The 21,161-nt window shown below is 35.4% G+C and overlaps 1 protein-coding gene across 1 annotated transcript; it reads left to right on the forward strand.

Moving 5' to 3' along the window:
- Positions 1-132: 132 nt before the first annotated feature.
- On the forward strand, positions 133-19,978 carry LOTGIDRAFT_164110 (hypothetical protein; the record flags this gene model as incomplete). Its single annotated transcript, XM_009060595.1, has 3 exons — positions 133-1,017; positions 18,906-19,106; positions 19,955-19,978. 3 exons carry the CDS (start codon positions 133-135, stop codon positions 19,976-19,978), a joined length of 1,110 nt encoding a protein of 369 aa, XP_009058843.1.
- Between the last annotated feature and the right edge of the window lie 1,183 nt (positions 19,979-21,161).

Raw genomic sequence — 21,161 nt, forward strand, 5'->3', positions numbered from 1 at the left:
TTTGTGAAGGTGTTCTTCCAAGTTTTGTAGTGCCTCCATCATTTGGCAATCCTTACCCTTCAACAGCAAGACCAACCAGCGTTTACCTTCAAACACAAAGTCTCTGAGTTGGATAGTTTTATCCGTCCAGCAATGAAAACATCAGCTGTCGACGCGAATATTAGATCCCTCAATCGGACATGGCTCTGTAAGGTTACGCAGGTCCTGATCGACCATTATCAAACCACACTTCAAGAGAAGCTGACCACCATTCGTGCCAAGTCTTTATCATCACCTGCGGTCGACCGCATCGTTTCTCATGCCCTGTCCTGGGCCCGTCGCTCCTATGGGAAACGTCTCACTCAAGCTGTAATCTCCAAATTCTACCAAACAATCAACGAAACAAAAACCAGAGTAACCATATCTCTACCAACTGAAATGGACACTACACCTGCACCATCTAGAGCCACCACGCTGCCGAACCAAACCCCTAAACGAGCCCGAAGTTCACCTACTCCTAGTCCAGCAGACATAGGTAAACGCTCTCGTAGAGAGGGCACACCCCTTCTCTTTTCACTTTCAGACTCGTCTTCCCCTTCCACACCATCTGAATCTTCACCACGTGATCCGGGATCCGCCAACCTTTCTTCCTTCTGTGCGTTTTTGGACCAGCAAACCACCCCTCAGTCTCCATCCAAGTCGAGACGTGTATCCAGACCTTCCCCTCCTCGAACCAGATCCCAGTCCGTTCCCAATGCTACAATTCTAACAACTACCAAACCAGTACCAATCACACCGTCGACGACCATTATATCCGCTACCAAACCGTATTATCACCAAACCAAGGACAAATCATTATGGAAACTACCTGCTCTAAAGAAATCTACCTTAATAATTGGATCATCTAACCTGAGTCGAATTACCAAAACCAGTTCAGACACCGAAATACATTCTTACCCCGGTGCCCAAATCCATCACATACAGTCAATCCTGGAATCATACGACCATGATCCCAAACCTTCTACCATTATTCTTCATGTGGGCCTCAACAACTGTGATCAGATACCAAAGACCTCCTTTAACCAAGCCCAGAAATTAATCGCCACAGCCAACAAAACCTTCCCAAACTCCAAGATCCTCTTCACATGTATACCCATTTCAAATAAAATCTCGAAGAAAGCACAACAGAACCTCAGCACCCTCAACAACATGATGATGGAGTCCAGTATCAACAGCGCAACAATCTTACCACCCTACGAAGAAGAATTCGAAACAGTTGATAATCTTCATTGGTCTCCAGAAACAGCAAGCAGCATCTATTTGTTTTGGATACACCAGCTTCAAGCATCGAGTAAGTCTTTAAACTAATTACTGGGGATAAAAATACTGAGAGGCCACCGCTAGGCCAAACTGTAGTTAACTTGAGCCGCAAAATTCTCACACCCCTTCAGCATTCAATCTTAGACCGTGGACTTAAGTTTATTCCCACACCAAAGATAGCTAACTTGAATTATCTCCGACCATCCATTGAACGATTTCAACGAAATCTTAGCTGCACATATTTTTTTCGAAACCACCCCCCACGTGGTGCTAGAACAATGTTTATTCCTAAATCCATGTGGACACCCCCTTAGGCCGCCATCCATCCTGAAATATTGAAAGCATTTGCGAGTATGAATAGCCAAACAGTGAACCTTTCCATAACACACGAAAAGCCTAATCTCACACGAGTGGAACGTGAAGCGTTAAACTTACTTAAGAAAGACGATAGCATTGTTATTAAAAAGAGTGACAAAGGTTCATGTTGTGTCATTCTGAATGTGGAGGATTACGTTTCAGAAGCAGAGAATCAACTGAATAATCCTAAACATTATGCCATTTTACCGAAACCAATTTTCAAAGAAACTGCTAACATGATTAATAATATTCTTGCCGATTTAGTCAAAACTAGTTATCTCAAACAGAAACAATATGACTGTCTGTCTGCCAAACCTGATTGTCGCGAGAGACATTTGTACACTTTGCCTAAAATCCATAAGAATCCAACCAAGGAGTGGTTTATCTCGAATAAAATCCCCAAAGGCCGCCCGATTATATCTGACTGTGGTAGTGAGTCATATGCAGTGTTAGAATACATTGATCATTTCTTACTACCTCTAGCATGCCAACATCGCGCCTACCTTAAAGACACAACCGATTTTGTCAATAAAATAAAAAATCTTCGAGTTCCCTCTAATGCCATTTTAATTTCTATCGACGTTTCTTCTATGTATACCAATATCGATAACACTACTGGTTTAACGGCAGTTCGTAAAGCTTTTAATAGAAACCCAGATCCAAACAGACCCGACGATGCAATTCTACAGCTTTTAGAGATTTGTCTTAGTCGAAACGATTTCACATTTAATGGTAAAACATATTTACAAACTTAAGGGACAGCAATGGGCAAACGATTCGCCCCTTCGTACGCAAACCTTTTCATGGCAGAGTGGGAACGTGAGGTGTTGCCCCTCTGTCCATTTGACCCACTTTTTTACGGACGCTTTTTGGATGACATTTTTATGGTTTGGACTTATTCTATCGAACAGTTTTTGGAATTCTTTGAAATTCTCAACAACCACCATCCTTCTATCAAACTAACCGCAAACGTGAGTGACAAAAGCATAGACTTTCTCGATACCACAGTCTTTAAGGGAGATTCCATAGCAGAAACAAATAAACTGGATATTAAAGTTTATTTCAAAGAAACTGATACTCATCAACTCTTGCACAAGAGCTCCTTTCACCCAAAACATACCTTTTCTGGTATAATTAAGTCACAAGTTTTACGATTTCATCGAATTTGTACAAGATCTTCTGATTTCAACCAAGGCTGTACGATTGTTTTCTCAAAACTGAAAGAGCGTGGGTACTCTAAACGATTTTTACGAAACATAAAAAATTCCACCTTAGCACAGATAGCAGCTAAAAACAGACTTTATGCCGAAGTACCTCCAGGTTTAAGAAGTGCTCCATGTTTGTCCAGTAGATGCAAAACATGTCCCTTTATATCAGAAACTCATTATTTTGTAAGCAACTCTACGAATAAAAGGTACCCGATCCAGAAACATCTAACATGTGAACATTCGAATGTAATATATTTAATTTCATGCAAGAAATGCCCCAAACAATATGTAGGAGAAACTAAGAATAATTTACGAACTCGCTTTAATGCTCATAGGTCAGACATCAAATTAAAGAAAGACAAGCCTGTTTCTAATCATTTCAACCTCGACGACCATTCAATAGACGATCTCACCCTAATCCCAATTGAGCGTATAGAAATTGACTTGCCCGAAGATGAAACTACCAAATTCCGTCAATCTAGGGAGGCCCATTGGATTGAGACATTGAATACAGCAAGACCTATAGGACTAAATATTCATCATAATGTAGGCATAGCACCCTTTGTTGTCCCGTTTAATACAACCAGCAATCGAGCAAGCAAGATAGTTCATGCCCACTATAAGAGCCTTCAAGAGAAATTCCCCCATGTCTATAATCAGAAAATGATAGTTGCATATTCAAAAAATAAGAACTTAAATGATAATATTGTTCATAGTAAACTTAAAACAATCAGTACATAACAGATACTATACTTCTCTCATCGGGCGAGTTATTTTTTCTAATTTCAGATCAGAATAAGAACAGAAGAAAACCCAATATCAAGACCCTTAATCCTAATTTCTAAATATAGTGTCTTCTCCACCCGAGGCCTGTACATTTGGGAGAATCAACCCCCCCCGCCCCTCCCTTCACTCGTTTTGGCATTACAAAATATTCATAAACATGAAAGCCAATCTTTTCACATTCATGGTCTTTCTTCTATGACTGATGGGACATTGAATAGATATTACCCCATACTTACCATTTGATGACAAAAATTAAGCCCCCTGCCATATCCTGCAAGAGAAATTTATAGCCCAAAAAGATGAATTTTGCAGCCTGGCACTAGTGCATGTGTTTAAGGCATCCATTTTGTGTGAAAACATGTGAAGAAAAACAAATAATTACAATTTTGATACATTGCTGCAACGTTGGCAGGTCGAAATTTGGCTGAAATGGCGTTTTTCAATAAAAGTGGCAAAAAATTCAAATTTTGGACAAAAAAATATGCAAATGTAGCCACAAAAAGTATTTAGTCTTTATTCTACCTATTCTGAAAATTTCATACAAAATCATTCACAACTTTTTGAAAAATATCAATTTTAAAAAATAAATTACCTTACCAGACAGGACTCACTCCACTAATTCATTTGCCATCTCTTCCCATGTTAAAACATGAAATTCAACCTTCTATAACTTTTTCCAGAAATCTCGTTGAAAGCTTTCCAATATGTCGAATGAAAGCCTGGCCAATTCTGAATGTCTCCTGAAAAATTCATTATATGATGACCATGAAAATTTTGAGCTACTAAAATTGAAAGTAGACTACTACCGGTTATACTCATCTGCTAGAGTTTGGCACTCTACAAAACAACTATTTTTAGAATTAGCCTTCCGCCTTTAGGTCTCTCATCATCTCACCAAATCTGAAAGAAAATGCAATTTCAGACATCAAATTCCAACTCTAGACCAAATTTTACCCAAAAGTAGGCATGCAAAAACCCCAAAAGGGAGAGAGAAAGAAGATTTCTAAAAATAGCCTGGACTAGAAGATTTCTAAAAATAGCCTGGACTACATTCCTATACAATCATTTGCATAAAATGTTTTAGTGGAGTGAGTCCATATGATTACACGTTTATTACATTGAAAACTCGTAGGGGGGGATTTTATTGTGATCGCATATTGAAGGTCACGTGAGCAGGATATACTGTATTTCCCCCCCTTCCTCCCTCCCCTTTTTCCCTTTCTGTTTAGATTTTTTGGCAAATCCTGAAGTCATCATTACATACTTGTTATGTTGTATCTAAGATTTTGATGTCATAAATCTTCTGAGGTCATATCATCAAGAATCAACTTGCCTCCCACCATTTTGTGACTTGACCCTTCTCTTGTTATGTGGTTTCTAAGATTGTGACGTCATAAACCATTAGGTCATATTGTAATTTTAATCTTAACTGACTTCCACCATTTGTAGTTTGTTTCTTCCCCTGATGAAGTCAAAATTTTTTTGACGAAACGTTGGATATTAAAGGATGATATTTGATGTCAAGTTTTATTATTTATTACACCAAGTTCAGTATAAATCAAATGAATTGCTGCACTACTAGTGGTATTGGTGATCCCATCAAAAAGTCTTCTGTGATTGGTTATTGCTGCCTGTTTTTTCTTTTTGGAATCACCACATGAAATGGGGGTGTATATTGTCGTCACCCATGTCCGTCCGTCTGTTTAAAGGCACAATTCTTGACTGACTTTGACGAAAATTGGTATGATTGGTTGTAATCACCCAAGAATGAACCCTATTGAAAATCAGAAAAATCGAAATATATTTAGTATGAGTTATTGCCCTTGTTCTTGTAATAGTCATAAACACTCTAGAAGGTGCAATTCTTTCATGTTGATGAAACCTAGTGTGAGTGTTTGATATCACCCAAGGATGAACTGTATCGAAAATCAAAAAATATTTAGTATGAGTTATTGCCCTTGAAAACACATTCTTAGCTCATAGACACTCCAGAGGACACAATTCTTGACAGATTTAGATGAAACTTGGTGTCAGAGTTGGTAATCACATGAACCCAATTGAAAATCTGGAAAATCGAAAAATATTTAGTACGAGTTATTGCCCTTGTTCTTGAAAACGCGTTCAATTTTTAGCTCGTAAACAATCAAGAAGACATCATTCTTGACAGATGTTTAGGCAAATTGGTAATATTATACAGTATCACCCCAAAAAGTTATAAAGAAGTGTAAGACTGTAGGTGGAATATTTCTTACTAGTAATTGTTACAAAGCTGCCTGGTAAGCTATCTTTCCAAGATAAACGGTTAGGTACAAAATGAAGATATTGAAGGTACAAATTTTGTGGAATTACAAATTTGGAAGTTTTTAAAAAACATAGTCCGAAAACTCAGATTCATGGACACAATCATGGACAAAGCTGGATCTAATAATAACTAGAGAAAACAATCATTTGATTAATAATATAGACGTCACTGACAAACTTTTATCTGATCACTTTCCAGTTACCTTTAATCTCAACATACAAAAAACGCAATGTGAAAGAAAATAAATTTCATTTCGTAAATTCAAATCATTGGACAATGCTGAACTACGTTCCTCAATATACACCTCAAAACTAAATGATATACATTTAATTGATGGTGCTGATTCCCAAGCAATTCATTTCAACGTCTGCAAGGTGTACTGGACGATCTTATTCCAATTCAGAGTAAAACAATGAAAATTCGAATTGAAACTTAGTGGTTTAATGAAAAGATTGTGGTGGCAAAGAGAGGGCGTAATAAAGCTGAGTATAAATGGAGAAATTCTGGAATAACGTTACACAGACATTTATAAAAAAGGAAAAAATCAAAATAATTTTGCCTCATTGAAAATGCAAAATCTGACTTCTACAAGAATAAAATAGACGAAGGTAAATACAATCAGAAGGAACTGTATAAAGTCGATGTTAATAGCCTGTTACCTCATAATCATGGTGTCACCAACAGTCAATATTATTGACTCAATAATGACAATCTGCCAACCAGGTTTTCTAATTTCCTTGAGAATAAAATTGTAAAAATCTGCATTAACATAGTGCTTAATACAGATTATGTGGATAAAGTCAACAATATTGATGTATTTTGTACTTCGACCTATCTACAAACTCTATCTGTCACTGAAATAGCCACAATAATACGTTCCATGGCCACAATATCCTGTTCAGTGGATCCCTTTCCAACCTGGCTCATTAAGGATTGTTTGTCGTTATTACCCCCATCAATCTGTGATATCATTAATAGTTCCATTAGTACTGGTTGTTTTCCAGATTTTCTTGATCCCAATCTAGACAAAAATAACAGGCCAGTATTCAATCTCAGTTTTGTATCTGAAGTTCTTGAAAAATGTATTTCAATACAACTTATCGATCACATATCTACTAATAATCTTCTGAGAAATTATCAAAGTACACATCGCAAATTCCATAGCACAGGAACAGCTCTACTTGAGTTCAAACGATATCCTTTTGTCCATCGAACAAAAGAACTGTGTATTTCTACTACATTTAGACCTTTCTGCGGCCTTTGATACTGTGGACCACGTTGTTTTATTTACCCGATTAACTCATGATTTCAAAATTACTGGTTCTGCTTTGCTGAAATCCTACTTAACTAATAGGTCAAAATCTGTCATTGTTAGTAATAAACCATCTGCCAAAAATGTTTACTGTACGTTGTACCACAGGGATCAGTTTTGGGCCCAATTTTATTTAGCATGTACACCATCCCCATCTCTAAGATAGTTCACAGACATGGTCTTGACTTCTATCTATATGCAGATGATACCCAGTTATATCTGTCTTTTAAGCCCTCTGTAAATAATAATTTTAATTGTTGTAAATCCAAGATTGAATGTTGCATTGAAGATATCCGATCTTGGATGAATAATAATTTCCTTAAACTGAACCATGATAAAACAGAATATATTCTTCTTGGCTTGAACAATCTATCGAAAGTGAACCAAAATGTATCTCTATCTGTGGGTACTCATGTTATATCCCTAGTCCCATCTGATCAACATTTAACCTTGGAACCTCATGTAAATAATGTGTAAATTGTGTTATTTTAATCTCTGTAACATTAGTAAAATTCATAAGAACCTTTCCACTTCTTCAGTTAAAACCTTAGTACAAACTCTGATTACCGTTTAGATAACTGTAATACCTTACTAATTAGAACTCCTTTACGCATAACCAATAAACTTAAAAAGGTTCAAAATTCAGCAGCAAGACTTATCTTCGGCAAAAAGCATTACGATCACATTATACCAATTTTATTAGTCTCCACTGGCTACCTATTATTTATAGAATTCAATTTAAGATTCTACTTTGAACATTTAAGTGTCTTAATGATATTGTACCACCTTATTTATCTGAACTTATAGAAATATACACACCAAATTGAACTCTTTGTTCTTCTTCGGACGACTATTTAACTCGTCCAGACTTTTAACTTTCGGTGAGCATTCTTTTACCTTCCAGGGAGCCAAATTGTGGAATATTTTACCTTTTGATTTAAGATACTGTACTTCTTTAGCAATTTTTAAATCTCTTCTAAAGACGTTTTTGTTCAAGAAAGCTTTTAATTGTGCAAAGTCCCGGTTTGTTTTTTAAATTTACCCACCTTCCTGTGCTTTAGACTGCAGTAGTGGCAGCAACATTTCTACATGTATAGATCTTCTATAGTGGCAACGTTGTTATTAACTATAAATTGGAACATTTTTGCAAAGCCAGTATTTTCACATTAGCAAATGTGCAAAAAAGTAGTATCTACATGTAATATCTGATATGATAGCTTTTTAAACAATTAAAAAATCGAAAATTTGTCACACACTTTTTTAGGCCGAGTTTTGCAATTGTTTATCAGAAAAAAAACTTTTTTGTTTTTTGTCTGTTTAACTTTAACCTGAAATGTTTTGTGCAAACAAAAGCAAACAATATCGTACAGTCAAATTTTTTGCTTCACTTCTGGTTTACACAGGATGTTGATTTTAACCTCCGCTTGAATAACTTTTGGTGTAATTGATATAGATCAACGTAATTTATGCTGATCGGTAGACAAAGTTGTTTTTTATAAGTTTGAAGGGTCATATCTCATGACATTGACCTTTGATGACTTTGACCTTTACAAGGACAAAGGTCATTGACCTTGGCTATCAGATGATACTTTGACATTTGACTTCCGACATGTACTTCGCAACTTTGAACAGCTCTAACACATGACCTAATTAACCTAGAGTGTTAATATTCTGATTCTTCATGTGCTCTTCATGCTCTTTCCAGTGATATATAACAATTGTTTTTTAAAGCAAAATTGAAATTCGTGATTTTTTTTCAAATTCGAGTGTTTTTTTTACAATATTTCTGTCTCTTTGAGCTTGGTGTATGTATATTTTATGACCTATTTGATGTAGAACGTTGAAATTTGGAACACAACTAGACATTTTGAATATGAATTGACCCATAACAAAAAACTGAGGTGGGCGTGGCACATCTGGGTTGAAATACTAATTGTTTAGATTTTGGGGTAGGGGCATAACTCGCACAGGATACATTTACACACAATTACCTCATCCATTTGGCCAGTTTGTGTTAATTGCTCAGTTGTTTCAATTTATAGTTCCAAAAATGGAACGGGTTTAAAATTTCCATATTTTCAATTTTGACCTTTGTTGACTTTTGTTAACCTATATCTATTGACCTGTATGATGCAGAAGCTTGAAATATGGAACACAACATAACATTTAGAATATCAATTAATTTATGTCAAAAAATGAGGTGGACGTGGCACATCCGGGTTGAATTACTCATTATTGACATTTTTGGCCAGGGGAATAACTCGCAAAGAATAAATTTTCAAAATGAAACTTTCATACAATTTCCTCATCCATTGAGCCACTTTGTCTTAGAAGTTTGGTTGCTTCAGCTTCATAATTCAAAAAGGGGAACAGGTTTTGGCAATTCAATATTTAGAATTTTTGACCTTGACCTTTGTTGACCTTGACCTTTATTTGATTAGTTGATACTTTGACATTTGAAGTCCGACACCTACTTCCCAATTTAAAGCTGTCCGAAAACAGCCAAATTTGCAACTTTGGACTGCTCTAGCATGTGACCTAATTAACCTAGTGGAGTCAAACGGTGACAAATCTTCAAGGAATCATGCACTTTGTGAAAAATCACCAAAATTTGCATTGTTTCAATATGTATTCTTTACAATATTGAAGGTGGACCTACCAAAAATATTTCAAAATGGCCACCATTTTCAAGATGGCCGCCAAATGTATAGCGAATGTTCGGATTTTAACATATATTATTATTTTGACACACCTTATAGTTGTCTGTACGGGATATATATAATGCCTAAAGTATTAGATAATAACAGGAAAACATAAAACACAAGTAGGCCTAATGGCTTCCTACGGATTACAAAATGGTTACGTCACTTACGACCAATATAGAAATTTGTCATGTTTAAAGGGCATAGGAAACGATTTTGAATATTCAATTTGTGGTGTTTCTCTATAACTATAAATGATTCAAGTTCCAAATCTGGAGGAAATTCAAAATTGCATCAGCATGTTAACAATAAGAATTTAATCTGGATTTTTTAGCATGTCCATCGGAATACATCTCTTGATTGTGACGTCAGCTCGGGACAAAGGTGTGAGTGACGTCTGAATGCTTAATGTAGAAATAACCATATACATCTTTAACAGTTCTAAACAAGAATCCATAAAATTTACAACAAATTATGCCTTCCATCGTTAAAATTGGAATTGAATTAGCTATTTAATGATGTATTCAAAAATTTTTAACAGCAAGCCTTTCTGAGAAACGTTAGTTTGAAGGCGGGTTTTTTCTAAAAAATCACACATATCAGAGCAAAATCATTTCACTGAGCTTCTAAATCTATGTTCATTTCGCTAAATTTTCCTTTTTAGTTTTTTCATTTTCGTTGAGGTCATTCTTGACGAAATTTACTTTAACCCTTTGAACCCTGACGTTATATAACGTCATTATAGTCTATTCCCTGAGCTCCACGTCATAATAACGTCATATTGATCAAAGCAAGATAAATCATAGAAAAAAGCATGAAACAATAAATAACGACAATACCCTAAAATATTGACTGCATATACCTTCTTAAGTGGTTAAAGCAATAGAATCAAAAGTATGTTTTGATTCATTCACACCTCACGCTGTCCAGTTGTATCTATAAAGGGAGGTAACTACAAATATCAGAATTTTTAAAGGGAGGGAAGTGCAAATAACGAGAGAAATAAGGGAGAGAACTGCAAATAAGGGATTAATTCAGGGATGGATATATAGGGTTCAATATATCCAATCCTTTCAACCGACAATCCATCTGATCCCTTATGTTTCGTTAGTCAGATGTTTAACGTTTGAGAGGGGTTTTATTGTTCCGTCAAAAATAATCACAAATATTGAACGCGCTCGTTCTTTACAGTAATAACTTAAGTCATTTATTCAAAACAATTCATTGCGATTTAATTTTGACAATCATTGATTAATACCAGTATTGTTTCTTCATGTGATATGCGCTAAAACAATTTGAGTCACAACTTCCTACGCAGAGGAAGACACCACACGTGGAACATTTATAAACAGTTTTGCGAACTTTGGGTAGATCGCCATAATGTGCTTCTGGATTACGTCTCTTTGCTCTTCGATTTTTCTCAAGACAAACAACACATCGGTTGTTTGTTGACGCATTTGCTGCATGCTCAACCAAATGCAGGGGCCTATCAGGTGTGTTCATGAGGCGGGTTTCGTCGTCAGTGTTTCCGCGAATAGAGCGAAGTGGAGTTTCTCGTCTAACATCAGCAATAAGTTGATTGCACAGCTTCTCAATGAAATTGTGGAATGTGACCTTCCTATTTGGGAGCTCTTTTGGCATAACAGACTGAAATATGACATAGGAATTAAATGTTGCCCACATGAAAAATTTAATAGTTAGTCGACGTGGCCACCTATAATGAAGACGGCAACGCTGAAACCTCGTCATCTGGTCATTACGATCCGTCCCTCCCATGAATTGATTGTATGTTTTTACAGGTTTAGGGCAATTTACATCTACGCGCTTATGCTCCTTGGCGTTATACCTTGCGACCGTTTGAATAGGACAATAAATTTGAGTTGATGTTATAAAATAAATCGGACGTTTATCACATCACACAAAGGCTTCACATTTACTATTGAAAAAGAGATTAGACTGGCCACGTTCCATTTGTTTTTGAACCAAACTTTTAGGAAAACCTTTCCTATTCGTCAAAACAGTTCCACACATCAGAGTTTGTCTATCCAGCAACTGTTCACATAGAGCGACAGAAGTATAAAATCTGTTCGTAAATAGACAATAAAATTGTCCCATGTAGGGTTTACTAAGACGAATAACTAAATTTCCAGTGACGCCGAGGTCTGCAATATTATTCGGATCATCCGATTTTCCGACATAAATTTCTGCATTCACAATGTAGCCCGATTTTCCCTCACATAGAAGGAAGGATATCAATCCCCATTTGACAGGTTTTGATTTTATGTATTGTTTGATTGATAGTGAGTTTTTACAGGGAATCATCCCTTCATCTAATGACAATTCTTGTTCAGGTACGTAATAATGTCTAAATTTATCCAATAAATATTTCAGCAAAGGTCTATTCTTATAGATTTTATCAGTTTTATCAATCGTTCCATCATTCTCATTCGCACAATGTAATAAAGTCCAAATAGCAAGAAATCTATCACGGGACATTACTTTTGAAAATCCTGGAGTATTAGTTAGAGGATGATTTTGATCCAAATGCCAATATGATTCATATCTATCTTTATGTACGAGCATCTCCATCGTTATGCATAAACCGAAAAATGCCTTCATTTCCCTTACTGTAACTGGGGTGAAATTTTTAGCCACATAATTGTTAGGTTTTGCTTCATTGACATTTACCGCTTGACGATTAGTTTCTCTTACGAAAATATTCCAGATTTCTTCTGTCCAAAATAACTCAAGACGTTGCAACGGGGTAACATTTTCTCCAAATCCCTCTGGTAAATTTTTGATCCCAGGAGTTTCGTGTGGTAAAAATTCACTCTCAATGAATGTAGATGGACTTGTATCCCACCCCGGAGGAGGTGCGACATCAAAATTATGCACCGTAGGTCGCCTCCTCACCCTTTCTACGGCCTAGACACCCTGCCGGAGTCCTGCCACGGTTGGTCTTGAACGGGGTGAATCATTTTCATCAATAAACATACCATCCTCAGAAATAGTTTCATCAATTTTTTTACCATAATTTAGATTAATTCAGGAAAACTTTTAGATGACATTAGTCGTTTTTGTCGGCGGATTCGATTAGGTAGATTAGCTATCAATAGACGTCCTTGTTTGTTGACAGTCCATGGAGGCAGCCAAATTGTCTAATCGCTGGTATCTGCAAATTTCACATTTGTGGCCTCTGTACTAGCAAATCGAAACTAAATCGAATTGGCCGATAAAAACACCTATCAACCACTTGTTCATTGAGTGGAAACCATATTATTTCTTTATTTCAATCCCTCTTTTGCAAAGCTTTATGTCTCATGACAAGTATGTCAGGGTAATCTAGATGAGTTCTTCTCTCATGAAAACCAGATTTCCTCTATGTACACTATGGCAAGTACAAGACAGCGTTAAGCTACCAGGCAATTGGGAAGATTTCCTTTAAGTGGATCATAACAAACATGATCTCTTCTCCCTCTTAGCAACTTGCATACATGTACTGGATACTGGTAGAAAAGTAATTTTGTCTACAAAGTTTGTGACCCTAAAACATATACCAAAGACACTGTACTTGCTGTAATGCCAATTAGTGGTTTACAAGCTCTGATGTATTGCCGTACTGACACAAGTATGAGTGTAAATGATGGACGGCAGTATTTACTCACTAAAAAGGGTTGTCCAGTCGAAAATATTCCACCCATTGCAGATGCTTTATAGCAACACACTCGCAGAGCAGAGTGGCTACTCACATTTGGGACACTTCCTGGAAACAGCCCTCATCCAGATGAATGGGGATGGACACAAGGTAATACAGCATGGCTCCCATTATGGGCAACGACACCAAATGTGTGTGTCAGGAACTGATCAAATGTGTTTGCAATCCTGCAAAAGGTTGCCACAGAAACTGTAAAACAGAACAACTTGCTGTGTACAGCTTTGTATAAATGTGGTGGCGAATGTATAAATCACAGATGTACTATTACATACAAATACATATAACTATATAACTCATTACTTACATTTAGATTCAAAATTACTACCTTCATCACTAAAATAATGTTTTATTTTTGAAATTATATGAAAACATTTTTATTAGTCAAGTAACCTTATTTCATGCTAACCTATTTTTCGTGCATTTCCAGAAAGAATCAATGATTTACATGTGCGACTTTGCGTGACCTCTGCATTTGCACAATAGATTCAGTAGTCTCAAGCACGGTAAAGTCTATTAATGTATGCTTTGACAAATACAAAATGGCGGATTTCAGTTATTACCAAACTTCACAATTTTTTATCGACCGAATTTCTTTATAATCCCACGCTGTACATTCTAGCAGTGCTGTCTGCTAGAATGTAGTCAAACAAATGAAGTCACGTGATCATATAGTGGATTTCGTGTCAGCAGAAAAATTCTATGGAACACAATGTGGGCCATATTCTTATGTTGTTTCAATGATTGTTAGCATTAAATCACGCTACATATCTTATTTTGTCAGTCACTATTTTTTTTTTAAGTCATGGTTCTTTGAAGGAATTGCCATTAGTTATAATGAATTGATATTAAAGATAAATAAAAAAAAAATTTCGGAACTTTTAAAATTTTAACTTTGTCGAAATTCGGTTTTGAATCCTTATATGCACAAAAATAGGTTACACCACTGTAGTATTTATTTTGTATACCATTTGCTGATAGGGGGAACAATGTGTGGATTATGTGCGTTATATCAATTTCATGGCAGCTATCTTGGGTTTTTGGGTCAATTAAAGACCTGGCCATCTTGGATTTTGGGGTCATTTTGAGAGATACTTGGTGGGTCCACCTCTTATATTGTACAGATGACCATTCTCAACAAATTTTGTGATTTCTTCACAAAGTGCATGATTTTTTCCCCGTTTGGCCCTATTATTGAGGGTTATTTTTTTTTTGGGATTCTTTTCATGCTCTTTCCAGTGATATATAACAATTGTTTTTTAATGAAAAATTGAAATTTGAGTTTTTTTTTTACAATATTTTTGCATTTTTTAGATTGGCATATGTATATCTTATAACCTATTTGATGTAGAACGTTGAAATTTGAAAGACAACTAGACATTTTGAATTTAAATGAACCCATGACAAAAAATTTAGGTGGGCGTGACACAACTGGGTTACTTTACTAATTGTTTACATTTTGGGACAGGGGCATAACTCGCATAGGATAGACTTGTTCAAAAAGGGACTTAGCATACAATTACCTCATTCATGTGGCCAGGTTGTGTTAAAAGCTCAGTTGTTTCTGCTGGATAGTTCAAAAAAAGGAACGGGTTTTAGAATTCCATATTTTCAATATTTGACATTGACCATTGTTGACGTTAACTTTTGTAGGGTCAAAGGTCATTAACCTTGGTTATTTATTTATATTTTCATATCTGACATCATCTTCTGGTTTTGTAGCTGTATGCAGTTTGAAAATTTGATGAGTTATATCTCGTGACCTTGACCTTTGTTGATCTTCCCCTGTACAAGGTCACAGGTCATTGACCTTGGCTCTTCACTGACACTTTCATTTCTGATGTCTGACGTCTACTTTCTGGTTTCACAACCTTCTACAGACAGAAAATGTAATAAATTTAGACTGTTCTGACATGTGACATAATTAACCCAGAAGGTTCAAGTATAGTCAAACACAGATATTTTTGCTCATCTGGGTACTGTAAAAACATAAATACAACCAGTCCATTATATTTCCAAGGGGATAGAAAGAATTTTGAGGGTTTGATTAATCCCTCAATTGAATCACACAACTTAGTATATTCACAATCAAATACAAATTAAGAAGTTATCAGTTATTTTTCTGCTACTTCCTCACTCACAAGCATTCCAATAGCAAGTAATATGACTAATATACCTAATTATCCTAGATACAAACTGCTCTGATAAAAAGTATAGTGTCAATCATTTGATTGTCAGAATTAACAATCCTAAAATTGAAACTTTTTGTGAACAAACCAAGTTGTTTAATGTATGTTTTTATTAATTTCCGATTGTCCAATGTTCATATTCCTTCGAGTGATTAGTCAAACCATCTTAATGCGCTACCCTTTTCTATTTTCAAATGATGATGCGAAGGCATTAAAATTCTAATTGGAATGTCTTCAATAAATTGTCCAGATCAAGCAAGAATACAGAACCAAGTGCCTGTGACCCACCCTTTTCAACATTCACTGATCATGTGGACAACAGGTGTTTGTAGTATTCTTTGATCTTTCTTTGATCTCAATGCCTCTTGTGTCTATTCAGAATTTACTCATAAATATTATCAGTGGTCATACAAATTAAGGGGATCTTGTTGTTTTAGTTAACTGTGAATAATAGATTTACAAAAACTCTACTACTGTCCTTTATTCCATTTACCATGTGTATTGTGATGAATAATTTGCGAAAAACGAAGAATAATATTAAAACCCTGTATATCTGGTAAGTGTATTCAAATTACTTGGACTGTGATCGAATTATATATTGTTACAGCCGTAGAACGTCTATCTTTATGGAATTAATTGCGTTAAAATAACACATTAATATACCTATTTCAGTTTAGTAATTTCAAATACATTAATACAAAATATTTATAAAATACATTAAGTCTAAGGAGTTATTATTACTCCCGAAACGATCTTATAAACATAACAACATGGCAATGAAGGAAGACAAAATGGGGCATCCTCAACATCTATTCACCCCTGTGCACCCCTTCTGTAAAGGTCAAATTTGGGGTAAAAGACTGCGCATTATATACGGAAACATACAGTATATGGTTTTTGTCTACATTTGTAAATTACCCTGTAGGTTGGGTTGCCCAAAGTGATTTAAAACTTTTGTATGCTAATCTCACCCCCCTTGATTCCCTCACATATGTTAGATCTGGGGAGTATGCGGGAAAATGTGAGAGTAAATTGGATATTAAAAAGAGGGGTGGGTTGAAAATATTCCGACCACATACAAGGAAGTCTGGAGTATATCTTTATAGCATGATTGCTATTTTCGGCTCTATTTTCAGCTATTTCTAGCTCAAATTGTGCTATTTTTGCAATTTTTTTATGAAGTGTCGATTATATTTGAGAATAGCTAGCTATTAGACGCTATTTTAGAAAAATTTGAAAATTATTTTAAGTCCACACTTTCTATTTTCGGCTCTATTTTCAGCTATTTCTAGCTAAAATTGCGCTATTATAGAAAATATTTGAAATTATTCTAAGTACCCTCTGCTATTTTCGGCTCTATTTTCAGTTATTTCTAGCTAAAATTACGCTATTTTTGCAATTATTATGAAGTGTCGATGATATTGAAAACTGTTGCCGACCCTCAACCCTAAGAAATACCACAAAGGGAACTTATGTATTTACTGTTGATGCAGACCCTTAACATATTCCTAACAAGAAATGTCACACTTTTTTCAGCTATGAAATTTATTTAAAACTGTTGCAAACTCCACGCCCTTCATGCTCCAGCTCTAGCAACGCACTCGCTTAAATTGCGCTAATATAGAAAAGGTTTGGAATTATTGTAAGTACCTGGTCTGGTAACAATATTACCAAAGCGCACAGTCGACTTACGGGACCCTAGTCGGTGGCGCCATCTTCAGGGGCAGATAATCCGAGTTTGGTTCCCCATTGAATTCCAGATGTAAAAAATATACATCTAACTTCCACAGCAATATATCACGAACACCATTCGCAATAATCGCCAATTGAAATTTGAAATTATTTTTTTGACAACACCAGTTTGTCAACGGCTGACAAACTACAACAGCCAACTACCAATTGCAATAAATACTATCTGACCACTATGTATCAAAGTTTCAGAATCAATGTGTTTTGATTTATTGAAATTCATAATGCCAGAAAAATCATTTAGGTTTAATTGCTTCAAAAGGTAAATTCGTATTCCAAATGTAAATAACTATTTTACATAGGAAGGTAATGTGACTCAATACCTTCACTTGGATCAGTAAATTCATGAAACTACTCTAAGTAACAAATGAAACAAATTCAATTTCAATTCAGAAATTATAATAGTCAGATAGAATTAGCATATTTCCAAAAGTGTATTGTACATTAAACCATCAGAATCTCCAAGAGCAAACCGACGATATAATGCTGCTGAGAAATTACCTCTTCTGGCTCTGCCTTTCTTTTGGCACTAACAGATTTCCCAGTTGGGTTAAACTTTTCTTTTGCATTTTTATTAGCTATCTACGATATAACGAAGTTCATTTAAAGCAGTAATAAAAGATAGATTTTTTTTATATATTGGTACAAAAGTGCAGCTGTTTTCGGGTCATGGATAGGCATACTAAGGGTTTGAACCAAAGACATGGGCAGTGTAAAGTTACAAATCTGCGGTCAACTATCAATTGCAATTACATTTATGTGCCACATTCGACTAAGGTGTCTATCGAAGCAGAGAAATTCGCTCACTCTCCACGTTAACGCCTGTCATATCAGACGACTGTCTGACCGATATATATCGAATGTCTACCTCTCGTTATATTAAAACAAATACAACTTACACTTATTGCTGCTGTAGCAAAATCAACCAACATGATTTGTTCCCATTCATCAATGTTTAAAATCAATTTGATTTCATGGATTTTTTCCAAAATTTCAGATTTTGAAATTGTAGTGATTGGTATTTCTTTGGAGAATCTGTGTTCTTCTTTTATACCTGCTGTCCATAGCTTGATAACATCTAAAACATCAGCTTTTTCCAACTTTCCATTAGGGTTCAAAATGGCGGGCATGGTGAAATAAGAGCATGATCTTGACCTCACGCCGGCTCAGTAGACAAGTGATTTGATGAACTAGTCACATGTTCATATGCGCGGTAATCTTCGGGAGTTTAGATTAGTATTGGCATTCACCAAGCAATTCAATGATAATCTTTTTTCTTTTATTTTCAGTCAAAATCCAGTCATTCCAAACCATCTCTTTATTCCTTTTACCATGAGAAAAAAGACAGCTATTGTATTCCACAATATAAATTTAAAAAAGAAGATATCTTAAAACTAGACCAGAATCCTCTGGAATGGAGTATTAATAATGTGGTAGATTTTATTAAAACTACAGATTGTGCTAATATATCAAGATTGTTCCGAGAACAGGTTGGTTAAAATTTGCTTATTATAGAGCCCCTTAGAGGCAATTTTCAATATTTTTTTTATACGCCCACATTGTCATCGCCCTTGTCCGTAGGTCAGTCTGTCTGTTCACATTTTTTGTAGGTGCTGTAGAGGCTACAGTTTTTATTCGATCTTGCATGTATATATTTATGAGATCTCAGTCAAGTTCGAAATTGGTAATAATCGGATGAACGGTTTCAGAGTTATTGCCCTAGCCTTCATAAAAACGCGTTAAAATTGCCTTGTAGGCATGATAGAGACTACAGTTTCTATCCGATCTTCATGAAACTTGGTATGCATGAATATATTGATGAGATCTGAGTCAAGTTAGAAATTTGTAATAATCGGATGAACTTGTTCAGAGTTATTGCCTTTGACGTAGTAAAAACGAGTCAAATTTGCCTTGTAGGCATGATAGAGACTACAATTTTTTATCCGATCTTCATGAAACTTAATAATTATGCATTATGTATTTATGAGATCTCAGTCATTTTTCGAAATTGGTAATAATTGGATGAACTGTTTCGGAGTTATTGCCCTTGACTTAGTAAAAACACGTTTGCCTTGTAGGCAGGATAGAGACTGCAGTTTTTATCCGATCTTGATGAAACTTGGTATGCATGTATATATTGATGAGATCTCAGTCGAGTTCATAATTGGTAACAATCGGATGATTGTTGAATGGTTGATAGATAATGCATGATGAGATCTCGGTCAAGTTAGAAATTGGTAATAATTAGATGAACAGTTCAAAGTTACTGCAATTGTGTGTACAGCGATGAGACATTGTTCATGTTTGAATTTAATGATAATTTTATGAACTGTTTCAGGTTTATGTCTTGACCTACAGATGATTTTAATATTATTTGAAAATTCATTATTAAGCCACTAAAGATTTTGTCATATCTGACAGCTGTTTTACAAAAATTATTTTGCCTAAACAAATTAATTAATTTGTTTAAACGAATTAATTACTTTGTTTAAACGAATTAATTATTTTGTATGAACGAAATATTATTGGCATCAAATAAAAAAAAACTAATTAGAACTTTGAACAGCTCCGTGGGGCAATGAGATCTTATTTAAATGGCTTTCGAACATTTGAAACTTCTAGCCTGTTAAACTCCATTCATTTAATTTCATTTCATTTTTTCTAGCCTGTTAGCTTTCAACTACAGGGTTATTAAGCCTACGATTTTTGAACTAGAAATTTAAACTTTAGGGTATCAATTATATCAATTATATAATTACACTCCAGAAATGTCACCTCAATATTCTCAATTTGTAAAAAATAATAGAACAAATTTATACCTCATCATGATAAACCTCTCAATTATTCAATTGTAAACAGGCTTGTTTCTCGGGTTCTACTTGTAAGATGCAGGATAAGAAATACTCGTCTATATCAACTATATTTTATTTACATTCAATAACTGGACCTAATTGCCATGCCTGACCGATTCCTTTTCTATACCCCTATAGTTTCTTAATCTCTCAGTGGTTCCTTCCCTGCTGATATGGGATAGGTCTCCTTTGCCACAATCTGTTTCTAATTACTTACATAACCACGACACCGATGTTAATTTAAAAGTGTTGAAGATTACAGATTAAAGGCTACCACCCGTGATTACCCCTATTTGACTATTACATGTTGAAGGCTACCCCCAACCCCCACCCCAACTGGATGTTTATTTATTATGTAAACTCAAACTTCGTTTCATAAAATCGTTTTGTAATTTTACTGTAGCCTGTAAACATTCATTTATTGCCTGCATAACGGGCTTTCATATCTGAAGTGTGTCAAAATGGAAGCGGCATATTCGGTTCAATACTTCGTGAGGGTGTTTTTTATCATTCGGTTGCATTTCAATTTGCAAGAACATTTCGGTTATGTCTGCAGCTAATGCCAAAACGTCAAAACGTTCGCTTTGCAACATTGGACCAGAATTTAGTGATATGTGTCTTTAATGCGCAGCAGCGTCCATGAAGACTCTGATTTGTCCATACGAATTACTGCAAAATGTTGTTAGAAATGTG

Source organism: Lottia gigantea, assembly GCF_000327385.1.
Source record: "Lottia gigantea unplaced genomic scaffold LOTGIsca_43, whole genome shotgun sequence".
In the NCBI taxonomy this organism is placed as follows: Eukaryota; Metazoa; Mollusca; class Gastropoda; family Lottiidae; genus Lottia; species Lottia gigantea.